Genomic DNA, 18032 nt, shown 5'->3' on the forward strand with positions numbered 1-18032 from the left:
ACCCGAGACCAATACCACACAGCCTTGAGAAACCCCGAGTTGCTCACGAAGTGGAACTCTTCTGTAGATAACACAAAGTCGGAGCATATAACGCCAGAGTCGACCAAATTGGTTGAAGGTCTGCACCAATAATTCTTGACTTGAGACAAGGAATAACCACACCTTTGGTGATATTGAGGACGGAGGACCGTGACGCAGCTTTTAGATGACTTCCGTAGTTGTGGCCTCGCATCATATCGTATTGTATCTCAAGACTCTCCTGAAACTTGTATGGCAGAGTTAGGATGATAAAGCCTCGGGTGGTTTGGCTTTGCCCATTGCCTTGCTGAAAATGAAGGTATATGGAGGCCGTAGGCAGCTGAATCCGACCTTCTGAAAATTGTCAATCAATTGACAAAGGTGGTTTCAAGAATCTAGTAGAAACTGTCAGAGGGTGATTTGAGAGTGCTGACAGGATACTGACTCACCTATCTGTGCTGTCCTCGATTCTGGCCGTCGCGACTGGGCTGTACTTCGAAAGGGCGATACCATGGCGTATAGTGAAATCCGATGTTGCTGCTTCGACCCCAGAGAGCCGAAATGAATTAGAAGGGGTGTCCCCGCTGGAGCCCGAGCCCAGGGCGTCGGGGGTTGAAGGAAGTTGGCGTCGCGCTTAGACGTCCACGGCGGCGTTGGCAACTTGGCTCGCAGCATCACCCTGAGGGGTGACGATACTTTGCCATAGCTTGCCGATCCACGGAAGTATCCCGAGAAGCCCTATGGCGAGACGCCCTAGGTTCGAGCAGATGGTCGAGAGGGTCTCCATGAACCCATCTCGGAAATATTGCCATCGCTCTCCACTAGGGCGGCCAAAGGCACCTCCCAGGAGTATGAGGATCTGGCCGACCGTGGCGAGCACGACCACCAACAAGAGTAAGTATATTATCGTTTTTAAAAACTGTTCGCTGGTACTAGTGAAGATTGTGAGTAAAATTCGACGATGTCCATGCGTCCATGAAACAACTTACTCCATATAGGGCGCTATATCGCTGTTTCGGATAGAGAAGAAGAGAAGAAGTAAAAGAATCATCGTGACATTGCGCGTATACAAGGCTGCCATACTCGCAGCTAGCCGAGTATGATGTAAATAGAAGGTAGGAAGGGAGTGAATAAGAAGGAAGCCGTTACGCTTCTTGCCATGATACAACCACCAATTATTTTTTGGTTGGGAAACCAGACTTTCCATTCGGATTGAAGCAGGTCTATGTGATTTCACACTTCCCATATGTGCAGTGGCGGCAATAATATACAGGTTGTAAAGCGTGTTGTACCTACGTCTAATTTGAAGACACTACTAGGTAGGTACCGAGTCGCACCGGTGGAATGAAGAATACTAGGTAGTGACGAGCTTCTTTCTCTAGCTGCTTCATCATTTAGTTAGAATGTGTCTGCCAGCTTGATGAAGCACTGTCCTGACCAATGGCACTTTCCTCTTTTTCCGAGGCGGCCATCGTGTACAAAGTTCAAATTCAAGGAATATCTACTAGGAGACTCGTTGTACACCAAAGTATAATCTAGTCTTGAGTACTACTAAGATATCCGATAGTTTAGGGAATCATCAATTAGAGGATAGGGAGTACTTGGACGATAAATGATCGCCACGGACACTTATATCTGGTGGCTTCATAAGACAAATGCACTTTGGCTTAGGAGAGTTTTAGGGAGGGCCAAGTACTTTAGTATCTACTACTACCTGGAAACCCAAGAAAAGATCTAAGTATGACCAATGCTTCACCACAAAGGATGGCCTCTTTCGTGCGTTTGTCAAGGCATGCGCCGCTGGCCTTGAGGATTCTGATAAAGGCCCAGCCGCCCCCCAATTCATTGGCGTATTACTCAGAATGAAAGATCTCGACGAACAGTACTTACCTTAGTACTGAATGGAAGCAATTTGCTGAAAAAAACAAGGCTGTGGCGCCTTAGGTAGATATTGTATACACCTTACGGTAGTACCGGAGGTTAAAAGAGCTGGTGGAATACATGCCTTACAGCTAAAATGTCTATTCCCCTCCCTATTTGACTTTATATAAAGAGAGAGAGTCTATAAATATAATCCAAAATATGCAATACTCACTTTGAACTTTACTCAGATATCTCCAGACTATGGCTTTTTGTGGTAAACTATAAGGTAAATCGAAGTATTGTAGTGGTAACGCCATCTGCTTGTTTACTGGAGCTAATTACGCCTTAAAAAAGACCTATATATTGTGCCTTTCTCGCACTCCCCTTCTCCCAACTTCATCTTTGTTACATCTCACCTCCATCATCGAATCATTCAAACCGTTACGATATTACCTACTTCTTATTATACCTACTCAATAGGACCTATTGACTTATACACACTGTATACAGAATATTGCTTATTCCAGAGGCAGTCAGCATGTCTCTCAACATTTCCTCCTTCAACAATGCTAGTACCACGAGCATCTGGTGGGCAATGGAGCACTTAAACTACAACGACGACGATTTCTTAGAGCAGGGTGTCGCGGCCTTGGCGACAGCGTTGCAATCCCGTTTGAGCAGTTTTTTATTCCTCATCGTCAGCCTGATATGGACTCGAATTCAGCACAAGATTATTTTAGTTCTGACAGAATTAAAGGAGCAAATTATATCCCTTTGGACCCAGAGAAATCGTGGCCGAGGCGCTCAATCTAAGAGCCGAGATGGAGATACGGCCCAGTACGAAATTAAAACTTGGAGGGATATACCTTTCCTCGAAGTCTTGTTTATTTGGCTCATACATATGGCCATGTATCCTGTCTATGCCGAGTCCGATCAAACCCAATCATCTAGATTGAGGGATATCGGGGAACTACTCATCAGTGCGATTCCACTTCTTCTGCCCCGTTCGTTCTACTCTGGCTGGCCTACTCTATCCAAGTTCTTCATCATGCTCTGGGGCAAGCTCTGGGTTTCAGATGTCAACATGACCAACGTGGTCATAGGTATGTATTCCATACTCTCCATCTCCCCGTGACGAAGATTCATCGCAGTTTGGGTACACGCTAACCTCTACTTTCCCTTTAGATATTTTTTACGTCTTTTTGTATTTGTTTATCTTGACACCGTTTTGGAGCCTTATTAAGTGCGTCACGAAACTTGAAGAAGCCAAAGAAAAGCTTCCAATGGCCGAAAGAGACCAATTTATTCGAGACAACTTCTGTTCGCATGTCAAATCGGAATATCTACCGACGCTGAAAGATGTTGTATGCTCCCTTTGTAGTTCGGTGCTCGGAATTCTTCAAAATCTTTTGACACCTTGAGCGCATTTATACACGGCATATGTTTACAGGATAAAGGAACATCATGTGCAATCATGGGCGAATGGATGGATTTTGGCGGCATGGTTAAAAAAATAGGGTTATCTGGTGAGGATAAAATGTGGCAACAGTTCTAATAGACGAATATACACACATGTAGATGAAGTTGCTTCTACTATGATACTTGAATTGAAGTCACTAAGGTGCTGGCTAATCGCCCCTTTACAGCACCACTAAATCTATCGATCTGCGCTCGGCTCGTCTTCCTCATCGCCCTCGAGCCAAATTTCATGGCCATCGCCTTCTTTCACAAACAAGCTCGTCAAGCATGCACAGATGGCAATACTACTAAGTGCCCACCAGACAAGACCGATAATGCCCTTGTTCAAACCAAACCCGTACACCACACCTCCCACCATGGGCCCTATGGTGCGAGCAGCACTACTAACGCTCTGACCCAGCCCGTGGACTGTGCCCAGCACGCTAGGGTGAGGCGAGCAGTTGTTGACGAGAATCACCTGACTGGGAAGAGCAAACGTCCGCCCAGTCACTTGGAAGAACAAAACTCCGCAGATCGCGAGCCAAATCAGAAAACCAGTCTTTGCTTCAGGTGGCGGCGTGGTGCTAGGCACAGCAGAGAGGTACGGCACGAGGAAGTAGGCCACTGGGAAGAAGAGCAGGAAGAGCCGCCATGATCTGATGGTGCCGAGACGCGCAGATATGTTCGGATAGAGAAATAGCTGCATGCTGATGCCGATAAACCCTAAAATGGCCATAGCCATGCCAACGGAACGAGGCTGCAGGCCAAGGCCTCCGGTGAACCAAAAGGGTAATCGAATCTCTCGTTCGGAGGTTGGCGTTGAGAGAAAGACGAACCAGAGCGAGTTGAACGTCCCGACATGGAATGTGAGGAAGAATTGAGCAACCAACGTGACGAGTACGTTGCGTGTGAAGATGCGGCGGAAAGGCAGTCGCTGCGTGTACCTCTTTGTCGACTTCCTTGTGGAGGGAGCTTCCTCTCCAATCAGCTCAACATCAGATGTCGGCACGGATGAGTATCCCTCAGCCTCAGGCGTTGTCCCGAACCTCTTCCGATATTTCACCATCAGTCTCTTCCCCAGCCTGGTACCCAAATCTGGAGGCCCATCTCTTAGAACGTCATGTGTTTCCTCAAGACCCAGCCAGACAGCAATAGCGGCAAGCAGGAGGAAGAGAAAGCTGACAATGTTGGGGGCCGCGTAGGGAAACTTGATGAAGAAACTGATGTTGCCAAAGAGGCTAGGATAACTGCCGGCCGGATCGGAGAGGATACCGCCGAGAATGGGGCCAATAATGACGCCGATGTTGAAGGTCATTGGCAGTAGTAGGAAGGCTCGAGGCTGATATTTCTTTTCGCGAATAATTTCGCTGATCCTATATCGAAACCATTTAGTATAAACTGACTCACATACGATGTAGTATAATCCACAGCAAGTCGCGCCGTTGTTGAGACGGAAGAAGAATGGCGGAGCCCTTACATTGTCCTCATAACACCGATGTTACCGTTTGTAGCACCGCCGATGGTCCGAAACAGCAGCGCCTGCCAAAACGTAGTTGAGAATCCGAATCCCAGACAAGACACACTCGTTCCCAGTAAACCGATCAGCAAAACCGTTTTCCGTCCCACGCGTTTCGAGTCGGCGATGCGACCCCACATCATGGCCGTGAGAAACTGAGCTGCTGTGAAACTGGCATGCAGAACGCCGGCCTGGCTGGAGATTGTTGAGTCGGGGAGCGATGGGTTAAACCATTTAAGCTGGTAAAACATGTAGGCCTTTTATGAGAAATAGACACCCAGTGTCTTAGTGTGAGTTTGTGAATTCTTCAAATCATGTCTCAATGAGGGGGGATTTCATTCATGGCCCCGTCAGGCAAGCGCTTGATGCCGCGCCACCGCCGAGCCTGTGTAAGTCTCACCTGTAATGATGTTTGAACAAGCGGTTCGCTCATCCTCGCCATTGTTATGATGAAAAGCTGGTCTTTCCTGGGAAGCTCGCTCCATGCCACCGGCCTCCTGCTATCACTCTGGGCTTCAGAGGAAGCAATAGGTGATGGGAGTGCGTCATCCTCCTCATGGCTGCTCACAGAATCACGGTCTATAGAGCTCCGAAGTTGAGTGTTGACGGTGATCTCGTCGCCAGGCTCATCTTCGTCGCTATCAGATTTGCCGTGCCTCATCTATCGCAATTTTTCTGAGGTCACGCGGCCTCGACAGGTTGAGAGAAAAAAAAAAAGTGGGCAGTAAAATCGTGCTTGTAAATGCGACTTTCGGTGTTGATCAATCGTCGTGTTGTAGACGAGGCAATATGACGAGATTTTCAGGTCAGATAACCTCAAAAGGATCAAATCTTAATCCAGGAACACAGAGAAAGGGAATCAGACGGTGGAAAAATAAAAGAAAAGAAACAAATTCTGCGAGATCCTAGTCGATGATGCTACCCAAATCATCTTTTTCGCCATCCTCGTCGCTCGGCACGGGCGAGCCGTCACTCCCGCCAAAGCAGCGCTCGCAACCACCCTCCACCAACCATCATGCGCTGCAGGTACTTTTTAGGAGCATAACCTGGGCACATTGAGCCAATCTCTGCTCTTCTCACGCACAAGGGCTAGTGACAAGAGGGTTGGGTCGTGGGGCCGCGGGGTTAGAATGGGAACAGCGAGCGGATGGCCGCGATAACGGAGTTGGACGATTTAGCCATGCCGATCGTTGGCTGGATTTTGCAGAGATAAGAATCGGAGCATCTCAGGCAAGTTTCCGTTTGAGGTTTGAGTGTTGGATGATATGATGAAAGAAGACGAAGAAGATGAAGAAGGCAAAAATATGCTTCATATGTCGGGTATGAAAAGAAATAATAGCCCGACAGCGAGGTTGGGCATGTGCAAACTTGAACTCGAGTCCTCCTCTCCTTCCCAAGGAAAAGGCGCCGCCACCCGCTCAGCCGCTGAGTTTCTCCGGGCGGGTCCGGCACCGGAGCTCACCGCCCGGCCTCCGTGATGGCTTCACGCTCCATAAGTTCATCCTCACTGATACCGCTTCATCTTCGATATATAGTCATCTCTAACAAGCATTGGCCCTGTTTTTGAATGAACTTGTCAAGGTGACGCTTGTTATACACACTCATATACCTGAACCACCTCTTCCGTATTGATCACAGCCCAATCTTCATACCAAGCCCTGTGATCCATCTTCATCTCATCTCAATGCCATGGCGATCCAAGTCCATATCGGCGACCTCGATATACAAACCAATGCCGAGCGTCTAACTCAAGAAGCATTCTCACCCTTCGGAGACGTCATCTCCAATCCACGACCCGACGTCCACCCCTCGTCATTCGACGCTCACGCCTCATCATTGCCACCCAACGCCTTTTCCGCCAACCAAGGCTCTGCAATCCAGTATCGAAATGTCAGTCGCCTCAAGAATCTCTACAATCAAGCACCCAGCGGCAAAGGAGAACCCATTATGAGCATCTTCGTCTGTGCTGCAAGAGGTGGCGCTGAAACCACTGGGGAAAATACATTTACCGTGCGACATCTCGAACGACACCCATTCACCGCGCAAACATTCACACCCATCAAATCTACTGCATCAACATATCTAGTTATCGTCGCTCCGAGTCTCCCTCCCAGTCCTCAAGATCAAGATTTACCTGTGCCGGCTGGCAATGGGCTACCCGGGAGGGGATTTCCGGATCTCGGGCGTCTCCGTGCTTTCATCGCTACGGAGAGCCAGGCTGTCACCTATGGTCCAGGGACTTGGCATTCTCCTATGGTAGTATTAGGCCAGACGGGAACCCAGATGGATTTTGTGGTGTCGCAATTTGCCAGTGGTGTTGCTGTCGAAGATTGCCAACTCTTGGAGTTTGTTTCAGGTAGCAGGGCTGAGCCGTTGATCCGGGTTAAGATACCCCATAGAGATTGGTCGATCAAACTATGAATCCTTAATATTAAACCTCCACGAGAAAAAATGACTTCGCTGCCTCTCTCCGCGGCCGGAGATTTAATTAACATCCGCCCGCCTCGTATTCTTAATTTCGCAACCCCAGAATATCTATGAAATCTGTTCGTCGTGACACCTCATTGGACGCTTAGTCATCTCACTTACGCTTCACATAGAGGCTGAGGCGGGGAGATAATGTCGCTTTTGAGAGCCCAAGGGCGCAACACAACTAGATAAAGAGGCCCATGCCGTGATATACTTAATACTGAAAGGAAATACATTATCGAGTTAGAGACGAATTTCTATCCCACTATCGAACAATCATGGGGAGCGCAATGTATTCCACCGATGCCAAAAATAAGCTCGAGGATCTGTCTGGCATCGTCTTGAAGCCGGGGGAGAATCCCTACGAGGCCTTCATCCAGGCTTGCAACAACAAACCTGTAAGTCGAAATTTCCAAGTTCTACAAATATCCGCTATCCAATGTGCAGCGAGTCAAGATTGAAAATTAACAGTTCTCCCATGTAGGAAGAAATCCAAGCCCTATATCACGCTCACCGCACCAAACGCAATGGTCTTCAAAAGGAAAAGTTCCTTTCCCCAGATTACAAGGAGCTCGTGATTGACCAGTGCCTTCTTCGCCTTGAGAATCCCGAAATCGAGCCCGGTTTCCGCGATGAGCGAAACTGCCTCGTGATTTGGGCACGCCCTCCAGTTCACGTTGTTGAGCTGGCCGCAAAAATTCAGGCACGCCTTCAAGAAGTTTCGCCAAGTGTGTATTCGATTATGTTTACCCCATGATATTACAAGCATCTTTAACTAATAGCATCGCTCAGAAATCTGGCTCATGCCCACCTACAGGATGCATATGACGACTCTTGAGATCACCTTCTCCAAGACTCCCCAGGAGATTGATTCTCTCGTGTCCATCATACGCCCTGCTGCGCCCTCCATCGCTTCATACACCCACACTCACCGCTCTCGTCTCGTGAAGCCCATGGTCTCATATGATCTCTCTGCTTTTGCCCTTTCTTTTCTTCCTGCTTCTGGCGAAGTTCCTCTCTCCCCTGCCCCAGTTGCTCCAGATACTCCCGCCAATGGCCCCGTCACTCAGGGAGACGACTACACGTATCACCACCTTCGACGAGACATCTTTGACAAGGTCAAGGAGGCGGGAGTTGAAGTTGGCTCGCGATACCAGGTCCCCAGTGCTCACATCACACTGGGACGGTATTTGACAGATGATGAGCATGACACTCCTGAAAAGAGAGAGAAGTGGGTCAAGGCTATTGATGACATCAATGCTTGGCTGGAGAAGGAGGTGTGGGATCAACAGGATGCTCAGTTCATTGGTGAATGGGTTGTTGGGCAGGAGAGAGGATTGGATGTTCGAAATGGCGCTCTGTGGTATGGTGGTGGCCGAACCATTGTGCTCGGCGAGGGTTTTTAGATAGAAGTCGGGACAGAATCCAGCATCAAGAACAAGAACAAGACATAGAGGACAATAGAGACACGGTAACAATTCGCGGAAAACACAAGCTCTCTGAAAAGGTTGAAATTCGGCTTCTTTTCATGTTAGCTAGTCTGAGCCTCCTCCATGAACTAAAAGTTGCCTAGCACAGAGACACCAGGCCATCGTGAATTGGAATATTGTCCCAGGTTGGCTTTTCCACCATAACACTGTAAAGCATATCCCAGTAAAAAACGCGTGAATGCGGTCCATGAAGAAATCTTTTTATTCGTTTCCTATGAGCCGCTGTCCTCTAAACAAGGACCAGTACCCCCTTCGCCAAGTTCCATGATGCCCGTATGCCGCCAGGAGAAGCATAAGAATTGATAATACCGGAGAACAACGCATTTAGAACACCAGAGCAGCACCCTTCGTCTTCTTGTCACCACTGTAGTCATTGTCAGTACTGTCTCACGCGAGAAGAACCCGCCAATCTCTTGGATCACATACCCCAGCTCGAAGTGCTTGCATCGCTTCAGGGCCAGCTGCAACTTGGTCTTGCACTTGACGCACTCCAACCGCAGGACGACCTTCTTGGTGGTCTTGGCCTTCTTGTGGAAGACGGGCTTGGTCTGACCACCATAACCGCTCTGCTTCCGGTCATAACGTCTCTTACCCTGGGCGAACAGGGAGGCCTTGCCGGCCTTGTACTGGGTGACCTTGTGCTGGGTGTGCTTGCGGCACTCCTTGCCCTTGCAGTAGGTGTTACGGGTCTTGGGAATGTTGACCTAATCCGAAGAAGAGAAAATGTCAGCCATCTAATGGTCGCGCGGGTTGTTTGAAGTTGACGGGCGCGAGTCGAAGCGATCGTTTGTCCGGCACAAGGCAGTCTTTTGTCGAAATATCAATTTCCCAGCCCCAAGTAGTTGAAGAATTTCCCACTTTCGCGATGGCATGATTGATGTTTCGGAATTTTTGATGTGGCGGCAGCGCCATCTTCTTCAGCCTTTTTCCCCTCCACAGAGACTCGATGCAAAAAGAAATTTGTCGTTTTCAATCGCGAAGACTGCCATCGTGAGGACGAAACATTCGAAGGATCGCTTTGTGTAAATCGGGTATGGAAGGGGTTGACTGAGGATCAGTGGTAGCAGTAGCCCATTAACGTACCATTTTGACGACGGTGTGCGGTGTCGTTACTTGAGTGTTTGGTGATGCAAAGTTCCGAAAGTAAAGCGAAATTTGGGAGAGTTTGGTGATTTCTCGCTTTGTGGGCGATAGGGTCAACGCTATTCCTGATTGGGGCTACGATAGCCAATGTGGCTTGCCCAGGTGAGTCAGGCTTTCTGCCTCGTTTATTGGGCCGAAAGAAATCTCACCAGCCACGCCACCCAAGTCTAGAGGTGTGGCTGGTGCCGTCCCTGTCAGGGGACCCCACCACGATTAGAGCGATTGAGCTGGAAGGCCAGTTATTGCTACAGGTAGGCTGGTGATGCTATTCTCTCTACGGAGTACAAGCCAGCAAGACGCAACATCGCCAAAATGGATCCGTACTCTGCAGAGGGCGAATTGATTAACATCCACACCCACTTCTACCAGTCACAGTACCAGGAGGTCATCGACTTCGACACATCATCCTTCTCGCCCGAGAACGCCCTGCCCGCGCGAGTGCTGCAGCTCCGAGCCCGTCTCGCCCTTGGCCAAGCCGAAGATGTCCTTGCAGATGTTCAGGGCGAGGCCGTTCCCGATCTAGAGGCCGTTGGTGCGCTCGCCGAGTACAACCTTGGAAAGACCGATTCGGCGCTGAAGACAATTGAGAAGCTGGCCGCATCTGCGGCTGACAATGTCACTGTTCAGATTATTGGCGGCACAGTCCTCCAGGCAGCTGGAAAGTCCGAGGAGGCGCTTGCGCTGCTGTCCCAGCACCAAGGAAGCTGTAAGATCTTTTTACATATCGCCGTAACGACCATGAAGCTGACAACTTCCAACAGTGGACGCTGTCGCCTTAATAGTCCAGATCCACCTGCAACAGAACCGAACCGATCTCGCTCTGAAAGAGGTTACTGCTGCGCGGAGATGGGCGCAAGATAGCCTTTTGGTGAACCTGGCTGAGGCATGGGTTGGAGCTCGAGTGGTAAGAGAGACTACCGACTGTCACGAGATATACATGCTAAGTTTATAATAGGGTGGCGAGAAGTACCAGCAAGCGTTCTACGTCTACGAAGAGCTCGCTCAGGGATCCTCAACCTTCTCAGTACAGAGCCTCATCGCACAGGCAGTTTGCGAAATACACCTTGGTCGACTCGAGGAGGCCCAGTCTGCCCTGGAGCAGGCTATCCAAAAAGACCCGACAAACGCAGATGGAATTGCCAACCATGTGGTCCTGAACTCTATTTCAGGAAACAGCACCGAAGAACTCCTTGAGTATGTGCTTCCATCTGTTGTTATAGGATTCGCAGCTAACAATATTCAGATCACTAAAGAAGGCGAGCCCCAATCACCAGCTTCTGCTGGATCTGGAAGAGAAGAGCAGTCTGTTTGACAAGGCTGCGGAGAAGTACAGTGCCAAGGCCTAAATTATAGACGATTCAATACCAATTTATGCAGCGAATGATAATTAGAATGGGCAATATGGTAAACTATTAGTAGTAATATAGCGAACTTGAAGCTCAGAAGCTCAGAAGCTCTCAATTCTCCGCAGTCCCACTGCATCACGGTGCTAGTTCAGTTGTAGCCTCTACCCTGTATATCAACTCGAAAACTCGCAACGGATCAGCATCCAATGCCAAAGGTGGATAGAATGCACAAAGTGTTCTTTGTTTTAAAGATAGATTTTATCCTTATCTAGATTGCGACGTATGCAAATACACTAGAGGATGAGAGAGGTGCATATCTTCAATCCTAACCTCATTATCCAACTACTCCTCCAATTCTTCATCCGAGATATAGAGCTGCACTCGAACATTTGCCTAAAATGACAGCACCTCCTCAGGATCTCGATGGAAAAGATGCTCCTCTGAATCATAACCATCTTTCTTCGCAGAGTTTGGCTGTATATTGTCCATCAGCGCCGAGTCCCCCTCATAGCTTGGTTTCAAATACTCAGATAGCTGTTGATCCGAAGCTGAACACATGCCGTATCCGGAACTAGAATCGTGGAATTGCTGCTGTAGACTAACCTCGGTGAATGCAGTTTCAATTGGCGTATCATCTTGTCCATGGCCATCCAAGCATCTCCCCAACGGCACCTCAGTATAGTATTTTTTGTACTTGAGCAGTGTCAAGGAATACTCCTCTACATCTGAAGCCCCAGGTATCGTATGTCGACTCAACAGCGAAGAATTCGATCCCGCTGACGAGATTGTGCCGACAGAGTGAACGGATTTGATGTCATCTCCAGAATGCTTTGATGCATCGGAGTTGGCTGATGCTGATTCGAGCCAAGCTACGATCGACTTGACGGACCGGCCGTCTTTCTTTGACTTGTTGGAGCTGCTTGGGAGATGGGTGGGTGAGATCCGTTGACCGATATTGGATGAGAAGCTACTAGATAGGCCCTTCAATTCTCTTTTCCGATTTATTATGCTCTCGTCGGTGTGATGAGATCTTTGATCGCCGTCGAAGTCGTCTGCCGCCATGTCGTACTTTGTGTACTCGAAATAGGTGTACTCGAGATAGAGATAGGTGATGAGTAAATTGATGGGGAGGAATGGTTTGAATTGTGCATCACACGGCAAAGTTGAGAACACACACATTCACTGAAGTACGCGCCAAGAAATGCTTACGGTTCTGTGTCAGGTGAAGCAAAAGTGAAGCAAAAGTGAGCAAGCAGGCAAACTGGCGTTTGTCCACATTCTGAATTCTATTTCTTGTTCATACCACGTAAAACGCCATAAATCCTGCGTAAACCGGACCAAAAACAATCCCGTTTCTCTGCTATACGTGCAGGAATACCGCCATATCCCCATCTATCGAAACGGCTTTGTACTCCCTTTTTTCATCGCCAGAAGCGCATCCCTTGCGCAGTCGCGACAATAATCATCAGGCGAGAGCCACGCAGTTCGTCGCCCTTGTCCAATTGCAAATTACTTGTTTCCTGCCTCTTCCTTTATGCTCCAAAATCCAATGACATGTTTTTTTCTTCGTTATTTATTTCTTCTTGGGGCCCAAGCGGGGAGCACCAATGTTGGCGCCCCTCAGCTTGACGTTGAGCACTCGCTCCATCTTGGAGAGGATGGTCTGGTCGGGTGTAGCAGTACCACGCTCGTAAGAGGCGACGGTTGCGGCTGTCTCTCCGATCTGCTTGCCCAGAGCAGCCTGGGTCATGGTAGGCTCGAACTTTTGTCGGCCCTGCTCAATGGCCTTTCCGACTTCCTTTCCGACAGTCTTGGGCTTGATGATGTCGTCGGAGCGGTCGACCTTGGTGAGGCGCTGACCCTCAGTACCGCTGGCCTAAAAGAATTCGCTGTTAGTTTTCCATTCATTGATAGTTGATATCTGGCTTTGATGGTGTTTGACATACCGTGTTGGCGCCGGCGTACTTCTTCTCCGTGCTAATGGCAGCACCAGACCTCTGGGCAGCGTTCAACGCACTCTTTCCTCGGATGACGGTTTCGCGGTCCGAAGCACCGGGACCGCGAACGCGGCTTCCAATCTTGGTGGCAGAATCCCAGTCCTGGTTAGACATGATGTATGTGATGTGGCGAAGCGGTCAAAAGGGTTATGATGCTCGAGATTGTCGCGTGGGAATGAGTTGAAGCGGGTTTTTGTAGCGTCGAGCGCTGAAGGATTGGATTTTAACGGTGGGAAGAATGGATGGAAGAGTTTGAAAGATAAAAGTTAGTCCTGCGCAGCTGTTGGCTACTGTGTACTAATATATCCTTTGCTCAAAGGGTGTGAATAGGTAAGAATTGGACAAAAGCTGGCAATCTGACTCAATCGGCAAGCCAGATTTAGTGCACGGCGCTTCCGTGGGGCGCTGCATCGCCGCCCTTGCCATGGAATGTGCTAGAGTTCCCCAGCTTAGATAAGGCGATTGATTGGCTCAGCGAGCCTGGATGACGGCATGCCGCACTATCTCCGTCGTTCGGATGACTAAGAATCGCCCTTCGCCGATTTACAGGTAACTTTTGTGCAGGTAAGGCACTGAGGTACCGATTGAAGGAACCTGTGACATTGAGGAGATGAAGCACCTTGATGGTCAATTAATTGCCTGGGTTCTGAGGGGAATTTCTGTCGTGGCCTAGAGCAAATCTCTCATGTTTCCGTAGCTTTTGTTTCTTTTCTTTTCTTCTACTGTGCAACATGATGTGAGCTTGTATGACCGCAGTCGTTTCTGTCTCACCGCAGAGCATTGATACGGCGTGCCTGCGTGTAACCTACGAGTATCATGGACGGACTGTCCGATGACTCGCCATTCGTCTCTGTGGTATTCATCGCAGACTGGATCGACAGGGGCGGTTTCTGGTTGCTTGTGCTACCCTTTGTCATCTTTTGGTACTATGTGACACACCGTCGATCCGATCTTGTCATCATCGTGATATGTCTTGCTTGGAACCTGCGCTGCTCAATCATTGCTCTCTACTATGAGCTGGCGCGTTCTAGGCTGGCTCTTGGCAGCGTGGCATTGACTGCGATTGTCTCAATTGGACTTCAGCTCTTTGGATATATCTGGAAATGGGGGCATGTTGACGAGCCTCAGAGAGGCACCCCCTCCGCCTATTTGATACCATGTCGCGTAACACATAGTCGAGAGCACCCCAAGAAGCATACCTTTTCTTATTCCTATCTGGCTGTGGGGATACCTGTCGGCTACAGAGGCAATGTTAATGGAATGATATCTGTGGATGACTTGGATGTTCCAACATCCTGGCTATCTAAGATTTGGCGGGCGAGAAGCTGGTTTCGCGTTGATGCAGCTGATTATCTAGAAAGAGGCAATAACAAGCTTGGACTTCGTGCCAAACTTGATACTTACCTCAGATCTCAGGTCTGACTGCGCCATGAGATCTCATGAGCGAACATATGCTGATTGCTACAGGATGCGAATCCGGTGGACTACCCCAACGCTTTCCTTGTTACCGCACCAAAGTTTCTCGGATATCAATTCAACCCAGTTTCATTTTGGTATCTGTACTCTCCTGACTGGACCCTCTCTGCTGTTGTTGTGGAGATGAATAACATCTTTGGCGAGAGACGGCCATACCTGGTGTTGCGTGACACCACAGACGATGCCACGCGGATTACTTCAAATGAGGGGTTTCAACCGACACCTGTGTGGGTAAATGCTTCGTGGAAAAAGGATTTCCACATGTCTCCCTTCAATTCTCGCAAAGGGTCTTATTCCTTGCTGGCTAGAGATCCTTTTGAAGGTAACATGGAGGGCTTCAGCGGCATCGACATATCTCTTAATCTCGTCTCGTCAAAGGACCAGCCTAAACTGGATGTTCGATTATATTCCGAAGACAAAGCACTTGGCACTTCACATATGGGACCATTGGAACAGGCAAAATTTGTTCTGACGTGGTTTTGGGTGGGATTTCTGACATTTCCTAGAATGGTCAGACAAGCGGCATCCTTGTTCTTTTACCAACAACTACACATCTGGTACCGACCAGAGCCGTTAAAGGATAGCATCGGGAGCCTCGCAGACACTACCGAAGCGAAACTGGAACTAATTTTCCGGCACTATCTACGATTTCTCGTCGAGCAATCGACAAGCCCGCTGAGTGTGACTTATGTTCCAAGTGGCCTTCAAGAGAGCAGCGAGGAAACGTTCACCTCTCCAGGAGCAGCTGCTCATCCGGAGCAAACAGAGTGTTTGAAGATCAAAATCCTTACACCAGTCTTCTACTCTCGATTTGTTCATTATGCGCATGACTTTGAGGCTATGTTCTGCGAACTTGCGGAAAGCTGCACCATCTGGGCTGACCGGCCTGAAACGCTGCCGAAAATCTTTCTAAAGAAACAATCGCCGCCGTTACATGTGCCAAGCTTAATGGATTATCTATATTTCAAGACAATTCAGCGGCTGCGACGTCGGCCGGCAAGGATTACGCGCCCGATGACTTCGGCAGGTTCAGTCGGACCCACGACGACTCCAGAGGACGTTCGAGGCTTTCGAATATCCTCCATGGATGCATTCGTGCTGCAATATTCCAGCCAAGAAACACGGGCCTCATATCGATCACTGCTTGCTCGAATGTTTGTGGCCGACCGGATCTTCTTTGGTCTACCCGCGATTATTGACGCTTTACTGCTATCGGGCGTCTTTGGCGTCACCTGGTGGTTGCTATCCTTTGGCTCGGCAACATCATGCTGATGCCAATGGATGCCATTGATTACTCTGGGTATACTTAGCGCGACATATAAAGGATTTAGATGCAGGGACTATGCAAAAGATCAACTGCACCAAACGCTTACATGCCGCCTTTATAGGACTCTTTAACCGCCATCATAGAACGGGCTAGCTGTGCGGCATTTCCAAATGTTGGCGAATGTTACACAAATAGCCGCCCCTCTTTGATAATGGAAGTTTCTCTATAGCGGTGTATAATTACCAAGATATACGGATTATCAAGATACGATGTGGTATTTGCTCCTGGGTAGTAAGTTCTTCTCCATGCAACAGGGAGACTGATGATGCTGACTTTTATCAACAAGGATCACGGCCCAGTCCCGCAAAATGATTTGAGTTTCTGGATTGCCGAAACCCCGTCCGTGTCATCATGTTAAACCACGAGTTGCCGAAACTCCAGCGATACGGTAGCAATCACTTCTCAACACGGGCAACGGAGCCTCCATCTTATCGGCCGAAGGGGCACCGTACCCCATAACCCGTCCTGCAGCTCATTCCAAATTCTGTTATTTGAGATGTTTGCCGGTCCGTTAGCACCGAACCACTTTTTTCGCCCTAAACAGCTCGTGACAAATAGCCACGGCCAATAGTTTGGTGAGACCAGCAGCTCCGATTACTTGCAGCCAGGGTCAACAGGGGATAGCGCCTCTTACAGAGCACGCAGGTAGCTCAATACGGATTGCTATGATGCTCTAGTAGCATGGAAGGCAAACTCACATTGAAGCCTTGGATTGAGAAAGACGATGACATGGACTGGCCGGCCCGTCTGGCCTCTTTCCGAGGATGAGGTCACGAAAGAAAGTATCTTCGTCCGATCGTCCGAGAGCTATGAATATTCTGCGATAACAGCGTTTGAATCGAAGATATAAAGACCGGTGATTCTCTCTTCGAAAATACATCTCCAATCCTATCTACAGTACCAACTAAGCTTCAACCGGCAAACCACCAGCTCAAGCTCCACCTCAACATCTTCATTGCATCCCACGTCATCGCCGCCGCCGTGCCTCATTTGACCCCGCCAAAAGCTGAAATTCTATCCGGTACGCTCCAACCGCCCGGGTGTCGCTATTGCTACCCCGCCAGCCCACATGAAGCTCCAGCAGATAGAGAGAGAGCTCTCTTTACTATAAGGAGCTGTCTTATGCCCGAATTATCTGCATCTTCTCGTCCTGAATCAACAGCTCTCTAACAATCCTTTACTTTCTGCTTCTATAGAAACCGAAATCACACAACTTCCAATCCACCATGCCTCTCACCGGACACTGTCTCTGCAAGGCCGTCACCTACAAGGCCGACGTCGACGCCCCCATCATCACCGGCTACGACCACTGTGACGACTGCCAGCGCCAATCCGGCTCCACCTACTGTATGCACCGCATAATTGCTTGCTCAATTCGTCATGTAGAATGCTAATTCATTCCGAACAGCTCTCGTCGTCGTCGTCCCCAAGGCCTCTCTCACCATCAACGGCCCCATCAAGAAGTGGACCGGCACCGCCGCCTCTGGAAACGCCGTCCACCGACTCTTCTGCTCCGAGTGCGGATCTCCCATCGCCCACGACCCCGATGGTGCTCCTGAGATCATTGCCCTCAAGGGTGGCACTCTCGACACCGAGATCAAGAAGACCCTGAAGCCTGTTAGTTGACTCACCCATCGACCTGAGATTACTCTAGAATACGTGCATCTAACAATATACCAATAAACAGGAACACGAGATCTGGACCGCTGGCAAGCTGCCCTTCTGCCAGGAGAAGCTCGCCCACCCCCATGAGTTTATGCCATAAAAGATAGGAGCAGAGAGGAGGAGGAGGATAATGTAAATTACAACCAGGCCATCGGCCACGACGAATAAAGCCAATATGTTTTTACACCCCAAAAGATCCCCGTTGTTTGTGCTTATCACGTCGCCAATGAACTCAACGGCATGCTGTGATTGCGATTCACCCTG

The 18032-nt window shown here is 49.1% G+C and overlaps 10 protein-coding genes across 10 annotated transcripts; 5 read left to right on the forward strand and 5 right to left on the reverse strand.

Annotated features, from left to right (window-relative positions):
- Nucleotides 1–652: 652 nt before the first annotated feature.
- On the reverse strand, nt 653–1069 carry V8C40DRAFT_261546 (uncharacterized protein; the record flags this gene model as incomplete). The annotated part of the gene is made up of 2 exons (XM_083219273.1): nt 653–950; nt 1008–1069. The coding sequence occupies 2 exons, from the start codon at nt 1067–1069 to the stop codon at nt 653–655; spliced, it is 360 nt and encodes a 119-aa protein (XP_083077885.1).
- A 1238-nt stretch (nt 1070–2307) lies between these two features.
- On the forward strand, nt 2308–3302 carry V8C40DRAFT_282508 (uncharacterized protein; the record flags this gene model as incomplete). The annotated part of the gene is made up of 2 exons (XM_083221795.1): nt 2308–2984; nt 3067–3302. Exons 1-2 carry the CDS (start codon nt 2420–2422, stop codon nt 3300–3302), a joined length of 801 nt encoding a protein of 266 aa, XP_083077886.1. The 5' UTR covers nt 2308–2419.
- A 122-nt stretch (nt 3303–3424) lies between these two features.
- On the reverse strand, nt 3425–6207 carry V8C40DRAFT_233023 (MFS transporter). Its single transcript, XM_083213266.1, has 3 exons — nt 5256–6207; nt 4817–5112; nt 3425–4712 (listed from the first exon to the last, which is right to left on the reverse strand). Exons 1-3 carry the CDS (start codon nt 5514–5516, stop codon nt 3539–3541), a joined length of 1731 nt encoding a protein of 576 aa, XP_083077887.1. The 5' UTR covers nt 5517–6207; the 3' UTR covers nt 3425–3538.
- A 337-nt stretch (nt 6208–6544) lies between these two features.
- On the forward strand, nt 6545–8878 carry V8C40DRAFT_282510 (ureidoglycolate hydrolase-domain-containing protein; the record flags this gene model as incomplete). Its single annotated transcript, XM_083221796.1, has 4 exons — nt 6545–7200; nt 7572–7722; nt 7809–8052; nt 8117–8878. The coding sequence occupies 4 exons, from the start codon at nt 6545–6547 to the stop codon at nt 8728–8730; spliced, it is 1665 nt and encodes a 554-aa protein (XP_083077888.1). The 3' UTR covers nt 8731–8878.
- A 260-nt stretch (nt 8879–9138) lies between these two features.
- V8C40DRAFT_272488 (60S ribosomal protein eL42) lies at nt 9139–9803 on the reverse strand (the record flags this gene model as incomplete). The annotated part of the gene is made up of 3 exons (XM_083220362.1): nt 9139–9178; nt 9241–9518; nt 9801–9803. The coding sequence occupies 3 exons, from the start codon at nt 9801–9803 to the stop codon at nt 9139–9141; spliced, it is 321 nt and encodes a 106-aa protein (XP_083077889.1).
- A 373-nt stretch (nt 9804–10176) lies between these two features.
- On the forward strand, nt 10177–11412 carry V8C40DRAFT_233030 (coatomer subunit epsilon). The gene is made up of 4 exons (XM_083213267.1): nt 10177–10663; nt 10719–10861; nt 10913–11151; nt 11201–11412. Exons 1-4 carry the CDS (start codon nt 10270–10272, stop codon nt 11301–11303), a joined length of 879 nt encoding a protein of 292 aa, XP_083077890.1. The 5' UTR covers nt 10177–10269; the 3' UTR covers nt 11304–11412.
- A 228-nt stretch (nt 11413–11640) lies between these two features.
- V8C40DRAFT_233034 (uncharacterized protein) lies at nt 11641–12391 on the reverse strand. The gene has a single exon (XM_083213268.1). It carries the CDS (start codon nt 12363–12365, stop codon nt 11697–11699), a length of 669 nt encoding a protein of 222 aa, XP_083077891.1. The 5' UTR covers nt 12366–12391; the 3' UTR covers nt 11641–11696.
- A 146-nt stretch (nt 12392–12537) lies between these two features.
- Nucleotides 12538–13721, reverse strand: V8C40DRAFT_233035 (multiprotein-bridging factor 1). Its single transcript, XM_083213269.1, has 2 exons — nt 13250–13721; nt 12538–13179 (listed from the first exon to the last, which is right to left on the reverse strand). The coding sequence occupies exons 1-2, from the start codon at nt 13412–13414 to the stop codon at nt 12877–12879; spliced, it is 468 nt and encodes a 155-aa protein (XP_083077892.1). The 5' UTR covers nt 13415–13721; the 3' UTR covers nt 12538–12876.
- Nucleotides 13722–13859: 138 nt separating this feature from the next.
- Nucleotides 13860–16618, forward strand: V8C40DRAFT_97268 (uncharacterized protein). The gene is made up of 3 exons (XM_083223680.1): nt 13860–14716; nt 14768–16334; nt 16390–16618. The coding sequence occupies exons 1-2, from the start codon at nt 14117–14119 to the stop codon at nt 16046–16048; spliced, it is 1881 nt and encodes a 626-aa protein (XP_083077893.1). The 5' UTR covers nt 13860–14116; the 3' UTR covers nt 16049–16334; nt 16390–16618.
- Nucleotides 16619–17162: 544 nt separating this feature from the next.
- On the forward strand, nt 17163–17954 carry V8C40DRAFT_233040 (Mss4-like protein). The gene is made up of 3 exons (XM_083213270.1): nt 17163–17450; nt 17512–17720; nt 17791–17954. Exons 1-3 carry the CDS (start codon nt 17330–17332, stop codon nt 17866–17868), a joined length of 408 nt encoding a protein of 135 aa, XP_083077894.1. The 5' UTR covers nt 17163–17329; the 3' UTR covers nt 17869–17954.
- The last annotated feature ends 78 nt before the right edge of the window (nt 17955–18032 follow it).

This window comes from Trichoderma camerunense, assembly GCF_050948025.1.
Source record: "Trichoderma camerunense strain CBS 138272 chromosome Unknown V8C40scaffold_2, whole genome shotgun sequence".
In the NCBI taxonomy this organism is placed as follows: Eukaryota; Fungi; Ascomycota; class Sordariomycetes; order Hypocreales; family Hypocreaceae; genus Trichoderma; species Trichoderma camerunense.

Coding starts and splice junctions, on each gene's coding strand:
- V8C40DRAFT_233035 (XM_083213269.1), bottom strand. CDS start 13,414: ATGTCTAACCAGGACTGGGATTCTGCCACCAAGATTGGAAGCCGCGTT. Junction 13,180..13,249: donor AGTACGCCGGCGCCAACACG/GTATGTCAAACA, acceptor GAATTCTTTTAG/GCCAGCGGTACTGAGGGTCA.
- V8C40DRAFT_233030 (XM_083213267.1), top strand. CDS start 10,270: ATGGATCCGTACTCTGCAGAGGGCGAATTGATTAACATCCACACCCAC. Junction 10,664..10,718: donor GTCCCAGCACCAAGGAAGCT/GTAAGATCTTTT, acceptor AACTTCCAACAG/TGGACGCTGTCGCCTTAATA. Junction 10,862..10,912: donor CATGGGTTGGAGCTCGAGTG/GTAAGAGAGACT, acceptor AGTTTATAATAG/GGTGGCGAGAAGTACCAGCA.
- V8C40DRAFT_97268 (XM_083223680.1), top strand. CDS start 14,117: ATGGACGGACTGTCCGATGACTCGCCATTCGTCTCTGTGGTATTCATC. Junction 14,717..14,767: donor ATACTTACCTCAGATCTCAG/GTCTGACTGCGC, acceptor TGATTGCTACAG/GATGCGAATCCGGTGGACTA.
- V8C40DRAFT_233034 (XM_083213268.1), bottom strand. CDS start 12,365: ATGGCGGCAGACGACTTCGACGGCGATCAAAGATCTCATCACACCGAC.
- V8C40DRAFT_233023 (XM_083213266.1), bottom strand. CDS start 5,516: ATGAGGCACGGCAAATCTGATAGCGACGAAGATGAGCCTGGCGACGAG. Junction 5,113..5,255: donor TTGTTCAAACATCATTACAG/GTGAGACTTACA, acceptor TTCTCATAAAAG/GCCTACATGTTTTACCAGCT. Junction 4,713..4,816: donor ATCGGTGTTATGAGGACAAT/GTAAGGGCTCCG, acceptor GTTTCGATATAG/GATCAGCGAAATTATTCGCG.
- V8C40DRAFT_233040 (XM_083213270.1), top strand. CDS start 17,330: ATGCCTCTCACCGGACACTGTCTCTGCAAGGCCGTCACCTACAAGGCC. Junction 17,451..17,511: donor CCAATCCGGCTCCACCTACT/GTATGCACCGCA, acceptor CATTCCGAACAG/CTCTCGTCGTCGTCGTCCCC. Junction 17,721..17,790: donor TCAAGAAGACCCTGAAGCCT/GTTAGTTGACTC, acceptor ACCAATAAACAG/GAACACGAGATCTGGACCGC.